Source organism: Ammodytes marinus, assembly GCF_949987685.1.
Source record: "Ammodytes marinus genome assembly, chromosome: 1".
In the NCBI taxonomy this organism is placed as follows: domain Eukaryota; kingdom Metazoa; phylum Chordata; class Actinopteri; order Uranoscopiformes; family Ammodytidae; genus Ammodytes; species Ammodytes marinus.
In genome coordinates, this window is record NC_137230.1 from 29,270,765 (window position 1) to 29,285,305 (window position 14,541).

The following is a 14,541-nucleotide window of genomic DNA, read 5'->3' on the forward strand; positions in this document are numbered from 1 at the left end:
AACTGGAAAAATATTAAGGAATGTGTAACCTTGAGAAGTGGATAAATGGATTAGTCTCTCTGTCTTCATTCCACTTCATTTTCTTGCTGTTTCTGCTGTTATAATTCATCATCATTGTCATCTCCGTTCTTGTGCTCAACACTCGGTGCCATTTATAACTGTTCACCTGACCTTTTCCATCTCTGTCCTCTTCCATATCTCTCCATCTATCTTCTGTCTTTTTCTTCTCCTCTAGGGATGGCTCTCAGAGTAAACTGCTCAAGTTTTCCCTTGGTCAAAAAAAGACCTCTAGGTCAGCTTCTCCTGCTTTTTCTGTTCCCTTCCTCTTTCCTCCACCACACCGTACTGTATGTCCTGTAGCCATTCCTGGAAATGGGAAGGTAGAAATTGCCCCTAATCTAGGACAACATGTCTTTTGTGTACTGTAATTATTTTCACATTGTTTCTTTGTCTGGGATTAAGGGCAATCTCTACTACAAGCACTATCTATAATGCATGAGTGGAAGTGTTGAGCAGATAGGAACTAAAGCTCCAGGCTCCTTTTTTGGATGGGCTGCCCTGTCTGTCTGGCAGCGTGCCTCATTTGGCAAGCCTGCTAAATGGACTGTGAAAGACCTTTAGATAACCCTTGAGTAAGTGTGTATGTGCTTGTGTGTGTCGTGGGCTTGCTTGACAAGCACATCCCCCATAGAAGGTGACATTAATAATTAAGAATATGTGGCTCCAGTGTGCATCTATAAAATTACAATGTGTGCCATTCAAAATAGCCTCATTTTGCATTTGCTGTGATGCTCTGGACTTTTTGGGGTTCACGTTTGCCTCCTTTCTTAGCATGCAGTCTCGTATTTTGTGACGATGCACCTTTAAATTGGATTTAGGTCATTTTCTGCATGCTGCCCATCCCAGATTTTCCTTGCATTGCACCTGCCCCATACCAGCTCTCCTTCAAGTGAATACAATGGGCCCCATCTTCTGGTCAGACTGTGTAACTACAAGACCAGTTTAGCTTCTTCTAACAACACTTGGCTTTTACTGTCAGCATGTCACAGTAAATGTTACATTGAATGTATTTTAAAGATGTGCCAAGTTTATAGAAATTGTCATTATATTGGCTCTGCTCTTTTTTCACACGGAGGGAAAGCAAATCAACAACCTGTCTTTTTTCTTCTATAGAAATGTCCAAATAAATGCAATACATTTTTTCAATTTAGCTTATATTTGACTTTTGAGAGGATAAATTGACAGGACAAATGGGAAGATATGGGTCTTAGAGTGTCCCAGTAATATTAATTCTGAAACACCAGCCAGTATTTGGTTTTTATTATTACTTGCATATCTATATTTTATTCACTGTCAATCCAAAGGAGTAGAGCAGTAGGCTGCCTTTTGTCACTCCAATTATCTCAGGCTACTACTGACTAAATAATGTGGTGAAACCCATTACCTTGCAAGGGCTAGATAAATAATGGCCAGTCAAAGTGAATGGCATGCCGGAAATGAGAGTTTACTCTAATGTATAGGAGAGCTGAGCGAGAGGGAACTGTAATCTGTTTATCAGCATCCGCCTCACAGTCCCAGGATGATTATGATGGTGATGCTATCGCCGCTAGTGAATTAACATTTCATTAGCCGTCTTTTTGCCACAGCCTGGTTAGATTACAGTTTGGCTCATAGACGTAACCAAAGGCAACAGATTGACTTACAATATGGAATCAAGGTGTCATAAATGTCACCAAGGCTTATCTGTGGCCAGTATATCCAGTCTAATGTAATCTGAAGCTGCTGAGCTCACTGCTCCCCTGGGGACCTGCACTTTGTCAGACCTATTCAGATATGTCCACACTGCTGCAGGCTCATTTGTCTCCATGAGATTACTGGAGGTGTATATAGAGAGGCGGGGCCAAGCAGGGCTGCCATAAGAGCAAACAATAGCTGAGTGCTTTTGTTTTGAATATTGTAATCCAAGCAACAGACTATTAGGCTGAAGATGAGCCAGATACAAACATATGTATTCTTGAGAAAATTCACTGTTACCAAAAGAATATAAAATAGTACAAAGCATTAAGACAGTCGGCAATGATCTAGGCAGCAAGATGACTGAGTGCTTACTTTAGTCATCTATTTGTGGTATAGGCTCGACATTACAGTCCAACCCAAGGGCACGAGGAAAACTCTTCCCCTAGAAAGTCAACAAAGTAGGTCAAGTAGGTTTTCTGTCATGGCGTATACATCAACTTCCCTGGGCATCATCTGAGGTCAAAAACTGCAAAGTCACAAAGTGGGAGACAAAGCCAGATTGATGTCTGTGTGTGGAATAAATGAACACGCCTTTTGGCAGGACACCCATATCATTTCAAGTTTAATCAGATCTAAAATAGTGTGTAATGTTTTTCTCAAAATATTGATATACTGCTCAAATGAATAACTGCAAAATAGCCCTGTACCTAAAAACATATGATGCTATAGCAGATGTAAGCATCGCAGATGACACATTTTGCTGAACTGTAACATTAGGAACATGCCTTTTGCTGCTCTTTGCATTGTTGCGTACTGTCCTGGTAAATGCAAAGACAGGATGCTCTACAACTGCTTCTTAACTTTTAGAGTATGTTCTGCCTATTCACATTAAACAACTGTAATGAATCTGTAACTCTCCAGTGGCTGCATGGTCCCTGAACTCTCAATCCTAATTAAGCTATACCCTCCTGTTTTTGAACCTGTAGACTAGATGTGTTACTAACCTGAATGTGTTTCTTTAGTGTGTGAGATGAAAGGCTATATTTGGGCTATTTTTCCCCTCCTTTCTTTATTATCCTTGTTTCACCCCTCTTTCACACTCCCTCTCTCTCTCTCTATCCATCAGACTTCCCGGCCCGACAGCGAGGGTGTCCACTGCCGGCAGTGACATCCCTCCAAGGGGCTCGGTCATTGCTGGAGGGAACCGACGTAGCCAAGGCTTCAGTGACAAGACCAAAGTCAACTCTCACCTGAACAAAGGTAGGCCTCACGCACAACCACACAAACTGACACACACATCCTAACATCAAAACAATGACATGGCCAAATGTCAAAAAACATGGACAAATCTGTAGAACTAAGAAGCAGAAGTGTGTGTGAAAGAGAGTGTGAGATTGATTAGAAAAGAGAAGAGACGGTTAAGTTGTAGCTCTTCAAAATGGCTGTGTTGCTGTGTTTTGGACAAATGAAAGGTGAATTGTGAATTCTCTGGGTGCATCTTGTTATCAGGGTGGAAAATGCAAGTTAACTCTGTTGCTATGAGACCAAGACAAAATATTAAAACTGTGCCAGATAGTAATACATAGGCCTCAGCAGGGACATTCTGCACTGGAACAACTTAGAATGCATGAGCATAACATCAAAATGTTTTCATTGACTTCCTTTAAAGTATGGCAGTGTCGAGGCCAAGTCAGTTCATTCTAAAAACATTATTTCAAGTCATAAGGAGGAAGAAATACATGTCAGTTTATTTAGAGCATTGCTCTTGTCCCCTTTCTTTAATACACATTAAGTTGCTGGATGCTAAAGTGAATGTGCTCTCTGAATGCAGTGACTGTTCTGTACAGTGTTACTAGGGAGGAATCTCAAGTTGTGACTTTGGACCCATCCAGTTACTGTTTAAAGACACTGTCACAGTGTAGAAGGTGAGGGTGACCGCTGTGATTTATTGGAGCATGACTTAAGATGTTATGGTGACCTCCGTTTGGCAGCTGTTTAAAGGTTTTTCAATGTGTTTGCGATTTTGCTGGAAGGTTTTTGAAACATTGGTTTACCATTATTCAAATGTAATTTTTATAATTGATTGTAATAACTACGAACAAACTATCATGGAGATGATTTGTGTAATGCGGACAGTATTTTTGTTGAGTTTATTTTCTAAAAATGAAGAATATATTTTTCTTAAATTGATAATCCACAAAAAATAAACTTTTTTATTGTATTGTTGGTACTTTTTAATTTTTTTTTTCACATGGGGATAACATCATGTTTTCTTATACTGTCTATACAAATTCTGAAAACTTGAGCAGTGTATCATAGATTTTTAACATAGTTCATCTGTTTTGCCGATGGTTTCATGCTCACCGAATCCAAGTGTCAGTCCCATTGTATTGTCTATGCAGAAAATGAACAGGACTTTGACTCCTGGAACCCTAGAATACATCCCCCTACACTGGTACTGTTAATGTCAAATGGCTACATTCAACACAAGATAGCATCATTTAAACAGAGCCAGAAAGCACAACCTCAGGAGTAGGAGCAAACAGTTCAGTCCTATTTGCAGTCAGCAATGTTCTATCACGTGTTTATTCCAAGCTGTTCTGACCTAGTTAAACTCATTCTGTTTGGCAGTATATTTAGTTAGACCACTGTTGAAATAGCTTCTGTCACAACTCAGTGGGCCAAGGCTTTATATAGACTGTGTTAGGGTTCACAGTCTAAACTCATTACCTTGCATTAGACAGAGAATTCTGACCGCCCAGAGAGAGAGAGAGAGAGAGAGGGGCAGGGCATGAGAGACAGAAAGTGTGTGTGTGTGTGTGTGTGTGTGTGTGTGTGTATGTGTGTGTGTGTGTGTGTGTGTGTGTGTGTGTGTGTGTGTGTGTGTGTGTGTGTGTGTGTGTGTGTGTGTGTGTGCGTAAGTGAGAGAGAGAGAGAGAGAGAGAGAGAGAGAGAGAGCATGTGTTGTCTGTGTTTAAACAGTGACAATTTAACTGGGACCAACACTGTGAGCAGCACTGTGGGGCTCTTATATTGATGTGCTGCTCCATGAGAAAGTTTCCTGTTGGCAGTTTGTTGATGTGTGTTCTAGGGTGTGGGTTAACAAACGTGTGTGTGAAAAATCTAAACAAATGGTAGTATCAGAGGTCTGACCTTTTATATGCTTATTCACTTATTATTATCCATTCATGTCTTTCTGCTAAATATGAAGCTAAAGCTAGCCACCAGTTAGCTGAGCTCAGCATAAACATGGAAACAAGGTGAAACAGGTAGCCTATCTCTCTACCAACCAGCACATACGGTTCACTAATTAATGCGCAAAAATTTACCTGCAAAAAAACGACAAAGTTGTTTTACATGGTGTTAATGTACCCTGCCTTTACATTCTTGACCCTGCTATTTTGTTTCATTGTAGTTTGCCAGGCAACCGTTTTATTCCTTGTTATGTGCTAAACTAAGCTAAGCTAACTGACTATGTATTTATGGTACAGACATGGAGAGTAGTATCATTGGTAGTGGTCGTAGTCGAAGTGGTAATAGTAGCACATGGAGTGAGTTTGTTGAGCTTATCACCGGGAGTATTTGGTTTGCTCTGGGACAGAAAAGTTAAAATACCCACATGAGCGCTATGTAGCCGTAAAACTGCATAAGTCTCTGTTGTTGAGTGTCTGAATTCTTTTAACAATAAGTCAGCAAGTTTCCCCCCAGAAAAGGACCAACGCTAATCTAGTAATCAGATCAACTTCCGATCATCAAGTTTGCATTCACTTAATTTCTATGTGTTTGGGTAGTAGGCCCTACGATTAGCATCAGGTAAATACAATGAAATGAAAAGTAGAATAAAATACAATGCCCCCCCCCTCTCTTCTTGCCCCCCTGTTGTTGACTTTCTGCCAAGCCCCTCCCCCCTTACCATAGCCATGCGCTACACTCCCCTATTCCTCCTGCACTCTCTGGATGGCTGGCCATGGTTTGGGACTCTTCCCTTCTCTCCTGTCCATCTCCTTTCCTTTCCTGTCCTCTTTTCTCTGTTCCTCCTGGACGTCTGCAGCATGAGGTTTGTCAGCATGCACTTGTAGATCACCTCGAGCAAAGACAGCATGTTACAGTTTCAGATGTATTACTTGAGCTTTGCGCTTAACCTTTGAAAGACTGGTAGAAGATTTAGACTGGTTTGTTGTTCCTGCCAGAAATATATGCAGTTTTGATGCTGCAGAAAGGGTTTTTGTTGTGTTGTTGTTGTTGTTGTCGACATTGTTGCACAAGACAATCTCAGTCAATCTCTTTACCTTCTTTTTTGTGAAGATTTTGATTCGTAATAGTTTCTGGAATATTGGTCACCTAGCTAGTTAACTTCTTGCTACTTTGTTGTGAAACTGACATTGACTTAGAATTGCCTTTTGTTTCAAAGGTGTCTTACATGTCTGTTCGATATTACAGTTTACTTTTTGCCTCCAAAATCCAAGTTGGGACATACAGTATATGCTGCTCTATGTTATGCACGGTTGTTGTTTGTCAGTTGTGAGATCATGGTTTGCTGCACGTTCAGATGGTCAGAGAGACACCTGCAGCCTCTATTGTAAGGCCAGATCTGCTCTGTGTCAATGGCTGTGACACTAGAAAGGATTCCTGTTACTGCCAGGCTTTACAGTATAGGTGCTCTGTGTTAACACAAGGTGACAGCATCTGGGTGTCCACTAAGTGACACTGAGCAGAAAGAGCAGGGGGCACCTGTGGTTGTGTGTGTTCTGTTGCCTGTGTGTGTGTGTGTGTGTGTGTGTGTGTGTGTGTGTGTGTGTGTGTTTTTGTGGGTGTGTGTTTGGATGGCCGGTTTCATCGCTGAATGAATAGCCTTCTGATAAGCTGTAGCGTCACTGTTTGAGTGTATTCATGTGAAACTTTAAAAAGTTTCAGTGTCCATACAAAGGCCGGCTGTCCCTCTCACTTTTTGGAGTACAATGTCTGAGGGAACAGGGAGAGAGAGAGAGAGAGAGAGAGTGCCGGCTTCTGAAAATCCAAACGTGATGAGTAAGCACACACCTGCAGACTCTAACTTTGTGCCACTGACTTTGATATAATTTGTGGACATTTCTTTCACATGAAACATCCATGTAGGTGCCATTATACAGTATGTTTTAAAGTCGACCATCATGTTCTCACAATCCTCTCTTTGTGCAGCACGTGAGAAAGAAGTCTCCTCCGCACTCTGGGTTTTAAAGTGAAAAAACATGTTTTCAGTCTTGCTATCACGACTTGTATGTAAGAAGGGCATTTTCAGGTCAGCAATTTAGTCGCTGACTGACTCAAAAGGTTTAGCTTAATTTCTTGTGACCAGTGCAACCGTGAGAGGGGATGGAGGGCTTGTGATGTCTAAACAGTGTCAGCCGACCCTACGTCTGATGAATGCACTGCCTTTTTCTCCTGTGTTTGAAGTTGTTGCGTAGCAGACAAACAAACATCCCCTCTCTCTTCTGAACCTGACATGCATGCACACACATGTGTTGACACTTTGGTAAAATGACATGGATGCAGACAGGCTTTAACACACGGAAGCACACGCACAAACACGGGTGAGATGATCCATGAAAAGACCTTTGGGTCCACTTCAGCTGATTTCCCAAAATGCCTTGATGTTATCTGAGGCTGTGAGAGGGGTATAGGCAGCTGACCCGGCACTGAGACAGAGTGGGTGAGGGTGAGACAGATTTTTATGGCAGAGAGGAAGTGGAGTGGTGGTCCTTTCCCTTTGGGTACCCCCTACTGTCATTTTGTGCTCTTGATTTTATTCTCTAATGACTGCTATAATTAAGCAGTTGAGTTGTAAACGCTGAAATTCTTTCAACATGTTTCCTCTTGCAAACTGCTTCGACCACCACAGTAAAAGCGGGGCAATTTGCAGTTTAATTTGAGGATTTGGCCCAAGGCTACACAGGGTCGTTAGGTCAGTAACCCATTCTAAGGGCATGTTAAGACTTTACTGTGTTTATTTGAGAAGGAGAATTGCTTCCTCACGTGCTTGTTGTGCTGATTATTAAAAGCGGTTTTCTGAAAATGTAGCCTGAAAGAAGCCATATTTATCCCCCAGTGATCAGAATGTGTACTCCCAATTGTTCTACTACATCATCATCGTAAATGTTTAGGTTATGTTTATTAATCCTAAAATATCTTCTTATCTCTGCTTGAGGAAGCACAGGGCTGTGCCTAAAAAGAAGGCACGTGCAGCACTTTCTGCCAAAAATTGCATCTACCCCACCTTGTGGCCAGTTGAATAAAGGTAAAAAAAAAAGAAACAAAAAGAATAACAGCAGTTATTTAATCTAACTTAAGCATTCCTTTTTTTGACAGACATGTGTTTTTTAGAAATATTGAGCCTTGTGCTTTTAAAAACCTTTGATGGGTTGAGTTTATGATGCAACCGTGTCAACAAGTCCATCACCCCCAGTGTCACTTCTGACCCAACACGTTGCAGATTGACCGCCTTCCAACACCCATGGCAACCCAACTGGAGCGTGTCAGTCCCGGTCATTGGGTCCAGTCATGACAACAAGCAGCTGTCCCAGTGTCCAGGGCCTCTCCGTGTCCCTGCCTTTCTTCTTCTCTTCCTTTTCTGACCCGTAATCCCAATTGACCCCGTTCCCGGACAGCACGGTCTGTCCTGCAGGCCCACATCAAAGCTTCACTCATCCCAAAAACCTAGCAGTGCCAGCCCACCCTTATCCACTCTGTGCCTGCTCCATAATCAAAGCAGGCCTATATCTCACATTCAGCCACCTCCAATAGCAAGCCAGCTATTAAGCAACCTGACCCACTTTTTCTGATTGCTAACTGCTAGCACTGCTAATTGGGCTGTAATCACTTCCTAATGGCTGCATTGTTTCAGGCTGCTCTCGCTCAATTCTTAAAAGAGGGAGAATGGGAAAAGGCGATGAGTGCCCATTTCCAATTAGGGCATTAAGGTGCTGGAAAAATTAAATGCAGTGGAGAGCCAGATGAGAAATGAGTAAACAAGGCAGCTGAATATTTGATATTCACTGACTTATTGACCTTTTATATTGACTATAGGAATTGATTATGGAATTCATGTAGCTTTAATTAAAGGACTAAATGAGCACAGTGATAGTTATTTAATTATTACCCGTGTGCTTAATCTGATGGACATATTATTACTATTCTTTAGTAATCTTCATATATGGATAAGAAAATGATTGATCATAATCAACTATTGATCATAATTTATTGATCATAATCAACTTGGTTTAAGAATTGTCTAAAAACAAGTATAATTTGTATGTAAAGTTATTGTTGCCTAATTGTTCTCTCAAAATATTATCACTTTCTTGAAACACGTTTGTTTGTATTGGAAAAATCCTGTTGCTACAATATGAGAAGGCACAGCAGCAGCAGCAGCCGTGACTTGGAATTAATATAAGTGTGTGTGTGTGTGTGTGTGTGCATGCGTGTGTGTGTGTGCGCGCGCGTGTGTGTGTGTGTGTGCGTGTGCAAAGTAAAAGGGGTGCGTTTCAACGGAACTTTTATGATTAATTCCACTGAGTGCTCCAAGCCCAGGCCGCCTCTCTCACTGGCAGTTGGTGTGTTTGAATATTCAAATGTCACTGGTCTGAACGTTGTGCTGCTGGTAGCCCCTCAGTAACAACCTCAGCAGCCATCAGGATACGTTACAGTAGTTTTTTTTTACAAGAACAGTGACTTTATTAAGGAATTTCATCTCTTCTCTTGCTCCTCCAGTTCTGGGTAAGTTTGCATGTTGAGATGTTGCTGAGTCACTTGTTGCAGATTTACCCAGAACATGTCTCCTTGGGTGATAAATCTGTAACCAGGGTTTAGTGGAGAATGTTATTGCTGCAAAACAAAAACTCTTTAAATGATGTTCATCTCCAAGTTAAACTGTATTTTTTAATCCTGTTTTAAACTTATGAGGGACTGAGTGCATGTAACCAGATGTAACCAGACAGTGCTTCTTTGTAAAGCAGTGGGAAGCTGACCAAAAGCAGTCCGTAAAAGTCAAAGCCTTATAAGTGCAGCGGCCACTGATTCTTCACTCGACCTGCTTGGCAAGACTTGAAAGAACTCGACTCGTCATTGTTTTTATAAACAGTTTGTGATTGTCTCCTCTCGTTGTTAGTGCTGAGGGGTTTTAAACAGTGTTGGTGGTGCGCCCGATGGAAAGTAATAGCAAGTTTGGCTGTATCAACACAGGCCACCTCCAAGCCCTTATAAGGCCACTCTGTGTGGGGTCAATCAAGACTCACTCTCACTATCTGGTTTCTCTTCTCTTCCCAGATCCTCTGTGCTTGACTTTTACTCTTCATCTGTATCTCCCTGTATCTTGTTGTATAATAAAATCTCTTTTTTCTTTTGCAGATTCCTCAGAGGGCATGACCTCACAGCCTTCGCTTATGACTGAGCATGCTCCGTCATCTGCACTGACCGCCGGCTCCATCACCAGCATCTCCTCTGCTACCTCCGCCCTGGGTCCTGCCCCATCTTCCTCCTCCTCCTCCTCCTCTCTCACAGCCATCCCCCAGCCCAACAGCAACAGCAAGCCCTGGAGGAGCAAGTCAATAAGCTCCAAGCACACCACCTCCCTCTCTCCCCCGGTCGCCATGCAGTCTGTCAAGCAGGAGAAGGACGCCTCCTCTAAGGCCAGCGAAGCGCCTCCTAAGGCTGTAGCTCAGAAGTCAATGATGGAGAAACTCAAGCTCTTCCACAGTAAAGGAAACTCCAAATCTTCCTCCGCCTCCTCCTCCAATGGAGTAGGGGCCCCGACGGACAACGCTGCCTTAGCCAAGCAGCTTGGAACGGGGCAAGTGGACAGAGCAGAGACTGGCTCCAACACCGACCCTTTGGAGGAAGATGACGGCAACGTCCGCCCGGGTATGAACGGGACCAGCAACGGAGCGGCCTACGGAGCGGCTCCCTCAACAGGTAACACTGTGCCCACATCCGTCAGCAGCCCCAAAATAGCCCTGAGGGGCATCGCCCAGCGCACTTTCGGCAGAGCTTTGACTGCCAAGAAGGGCTCCGTCAAAGGAACTGAGAAGGACAAGGACAAGGAGAGGGGGAAGGAGAAGGAGAAGGAGAAGGAGAAGGGAGGAAAGGAGATAGGGAAACGCATCTCGTCCCATGACAGGACAGAGCTCAGGGGGGAGGAGCTTAAGGAGGAGGCAGCACCAGTCGCCGTAGACACAGACAGTTCAAACAAACGGACCTCTAAAATCACCAGCTTCATTCCCAAGGGGGGTAAAGTGGCCAAAAAGGAGATTTCCACCCCTGCACACAGCGGAATACCAAAGCCAGGAGGCAAAGCCCCGGGAGTCGGGGGGAAAGCCTCCTCAGTGAAGGAGCCGGGGGAGAGGCCTCGGAGCATGCGCTTGGTCGGGGGTCTGGCCATGCACCGCGGCCCCCTGGACAGAGACAGAGACAGAGACAGCAGACACTCCAGCTCTACGTCCAGTCTGGCCTCCACAGAGGGAAAGAGCAGCGCCGCCCCTGTGGCGGGAGGAGGCACTACACAGAGCACAGCCAGCAACACCATCAGCGTGCAGCTACCTCAGACTCAACAGCACCACAGCCACCCCAACACGGCCACCGTCGCACCTTTTATGTACAGGTGAGATAACACAGACACACTATCTCTGCTTTGATTAAATTTTTTTCTTGTGTGTCAGTGATATAGGAATTTAAATGTCTAAAGGCTCTCTACAGAAGTAGCATTGTTGCAATGCCATGTTTCTGCAATAGCAGAGAACAGACAAACGTATAAGCCTTACGTATGTTTTTATATATAGTGGGCATCATCTTTTAAAAAGAAACAAAGTTTTATTGATAATTTTATCAGTAACTATATTGACTGTTTTATTGATTACTTTAAATATCTTGAAGCTGGGCTTTGCTGGCCAACACACTGTAAGTAAGACCAGGCTTCATAAAACACCTATAATCAAGTCATTGGTTGCACATTGCACCTCTTTCCAAGCACAGCACATTTGCCAGAATTGGTGTGATTGATAAATGTTTACTGGAGTGCATTTGTTCAGTCATATACCTGATAACAGTTCTGGGTAAGCTGTTCTTGACTGTCTAAGCTTTTAATTAACCTCAATTTTGTCTGTAATGCCGTAAGTAAACCGTGGTATTTTTGTGTCTAGCACTTGTTAGAACTTTAATCACATATCTGACATTTGATTCTCCGCATTAGAAAGTTCCGAATCTGAATCTAGCCATCTGTGAGCTGTTAACCAAGAATGTGACCATCTGTGTTCATTCATGTGTGTGCACATCTATCTGGGCAAATATGTGTGGATGCCGTGTGCCTCTGACCTCTGTCCTGGTCTCAGTGTGATAAGGAAGGAGGTCCCCCCCCCTCGTTCTCAATGAATCCTTTCTAACTGCCACTCATTAGCCTCCAGACACTTCCTGCACCGCTGCCCTTTCTCCCTCTGTACATCCTGACCTGTAGCTAACCAACCCCACCTCTTCAGAAACACCCCCTTCCTCCATACTCTAAAACGTTCTACTTTCGCTGTATATCTGTCAGGTGCCATTACCAGCAAGGTTATAGCACCTCCACCTGTCAGAAAGAGTATGCTTGACAGAAAATTAAAGAAAATAATACAAGTCAAACCAATGTTAAAATTGTTTGGAAATTGCCTGAAAATAACCTTGAGTTTAAAAGGAATATTAGGTCAGTTCTCCAGGATCAGTCAATCAATAACATTATCTTTAGAAGATAAAGAAAAGTTTAAAAGCTGTCATTTTTTTGTGTAGCTGTGTTAGAGGTAGTCAGTGGCTTTGGCTGGCTCACACTCACACAGAGAGTGTGTTTACAGTAGCCAACAGGGACAAAGTCTGGGATCAGGCAAAGACCAAAGGCTGTATATAACCGAGGCATTTCAAACGTCATCGTTTCAAAAAAAAGTGCCAGCCGGTGCAGTGGGTGAACTGTATTGATTTATGCTTCAAAGACGGCATTTACTGGCATTTGGGGCTTAGCAGGCGTTTATATTGGACCTTGGTCACAAGACTTGAAACACAGCAGATTTAATTCTTAATCGGGTTTATCTCTGTTTCGTGACAGTTTGCTGTATATTAGGTTCCCACTAAATGCACAATAATACAGTATCAATTATATCCGCTCTTTGATTCCTCGGGCAATTTGATGTCCCCCCAGATCCCAAACAGACGTCGATGGAACGGGGGAGACGGAGGGCAGTGTAGGAGGAATAGGTGGAGACTTTTCCTTCACTAAGAACAGCCAGCTCTCCATCGAGGACCTTTCAGGTAGGTGATGACTTTTAGTACAGAGTCAGTGTCTGTCAGGATAGATTAACTATGTCTTATTGTGCTGGTATATTTTTTTGAGTTTTTTTTTGTGTCACCCAGGTGAAGACCCAGAGACAAGGCGGTTACGTACCGTCAAGAACATAGCAGACCTGCGGCAAAACCTGGAAGATACCATGTCTAGCCTGCGAGGAACTCAGGTCTCTCACAGGTAAAAGTCCAATACATTTTAATCCGAATTGACTGGTGATTTAACCCAAACTGACCCCACCTCCTATGCTTTTTAGGAATGTGTGAGGAAATAAGTTATCGAACTACTCTTCTACTTCTTTATCTCCCTCATTATATTGGAATTCATTTTATTTTCATCTTAAAGTGCGCACTGCAATTTTTGTCAAATGTAGAGAAGTATGATTTCATCTCAGGTAAAATAGCATATACAGTTGGTAACAAAAAAGTCATACATATTTATGCTGAACTCTATAAAGCAAAGCTATTGTAAAAAGACGCTCTAAGAAGGAAGGTTATCCGCAATTTCTCAAGGATTTGAAGTAACAAAATAAGTGAGTGAAAGTGATTTTTTTCTAAATCATTTTCTGTGTAACTTGCCAATCCAGCACTGCTCACAAAGAAGTTTATAAAATGTGCTGCAATGGAAAACAAAACTCTACTGTTTGGGGATCATCGAAGTGTACCGCCTTACAATGGCTGCTACGGCTGAGTAGTAAACAGGCCAAATCAGGCTAACTGTTACTTACTCAAACTGTGGGATTTGAGTAAGTGACTGAGCTGCATCATGGTCAGCAGACTGTGTCCACAGGTCTTACCTCTTGTTGCTGTCTCGTCCTGCTTTTGAGAGGACTTTTACTTTGATCACAGGGCATGTCGCCTTTGATTCTGGTTTACCTTTAATCACGTTCCCTCCCACATCATTCTGACCTCTGCTTTGGCCTTGCTTCTCAGTATTGACCCAGCTGTCTGGTTAGGGTTTAAGGCTCTGTTGTGAGGTTCATGCGTCCTGTTTTCATGTTTTAGAGCAAAACAAAAACTCTCTCATCTTTTCTTTCACCCTGTCTGTCTACTGACGAGATTATGGAGTCGCTACTCAGTTGTATTTCAAAAGACATTTGGTGGACAGATGAGTCTTGAGCCAAGAAACTATTTATCTGGTTAAAGCTATAGTGCGTAACTTTTTCATATAAATGAATGACGGTTACATTCAAGCCATCGCCAAACGAGTTGACATAAAGTTGACTCAGCCTATCAGCTCCACAAAACTCTCTCTGTATGTCTCAGTATGGCAGTCTTTACAATCGGGTGTCAGCCCCTGACACTGGAGCATGAGGTCGGAAAAATCCCAAGAAGAGCCAAATAAATGTTTGAGTTGTTGATTCTACTACTAATATACCTGGACCTACAGCAGACTGTATTAAATCCATGCGCCATCACCCATGGACTACCTCATGAAGATGCGCTGACAGTGTCGTTGTAATTACTCATAAT

At 42.8% G+C, this 14,541-nt stretch overlaps 1 protein-coding gene across 1 annotated transcript in view; it reads left to right on the forward strand.

The window, feature by feature from the left end:
- The window catches only part of nav2a (neuron navigator 2a), a gene marked incomplete at its 5' end in the record, with an annotated part of 97,730 nt that overhangs the window by 33,762 nt on the left and 49,427 nt on the right, over positions 1 to 14,541 (forward strand). Inside the window, 5 exons of the mRNA XM_080027600.1 lie at positions 236 to 292; positions 2,864 to 2,997; positions 10,120 to 11,368; positions 12,929 to 13,038; positions 13,141 to 13,249. Of these exons, the coding sequence (XP_079883726.1) occupies positions 236 to 292; positions 2,864 to 2,997; positions 10,120 to 11,368; positions 12,929 to 13,038; positions 13,141 to 13,249 (1,659 nt within the window). The remainder of the gene's footprint in view (positions 1 to 235; positions 293 to 2,863; positions 2,998 to 10,119; positions 11,369 to 12,928; positions 13,039 to 13,140; positions 13,250 to 14,541) is intronic.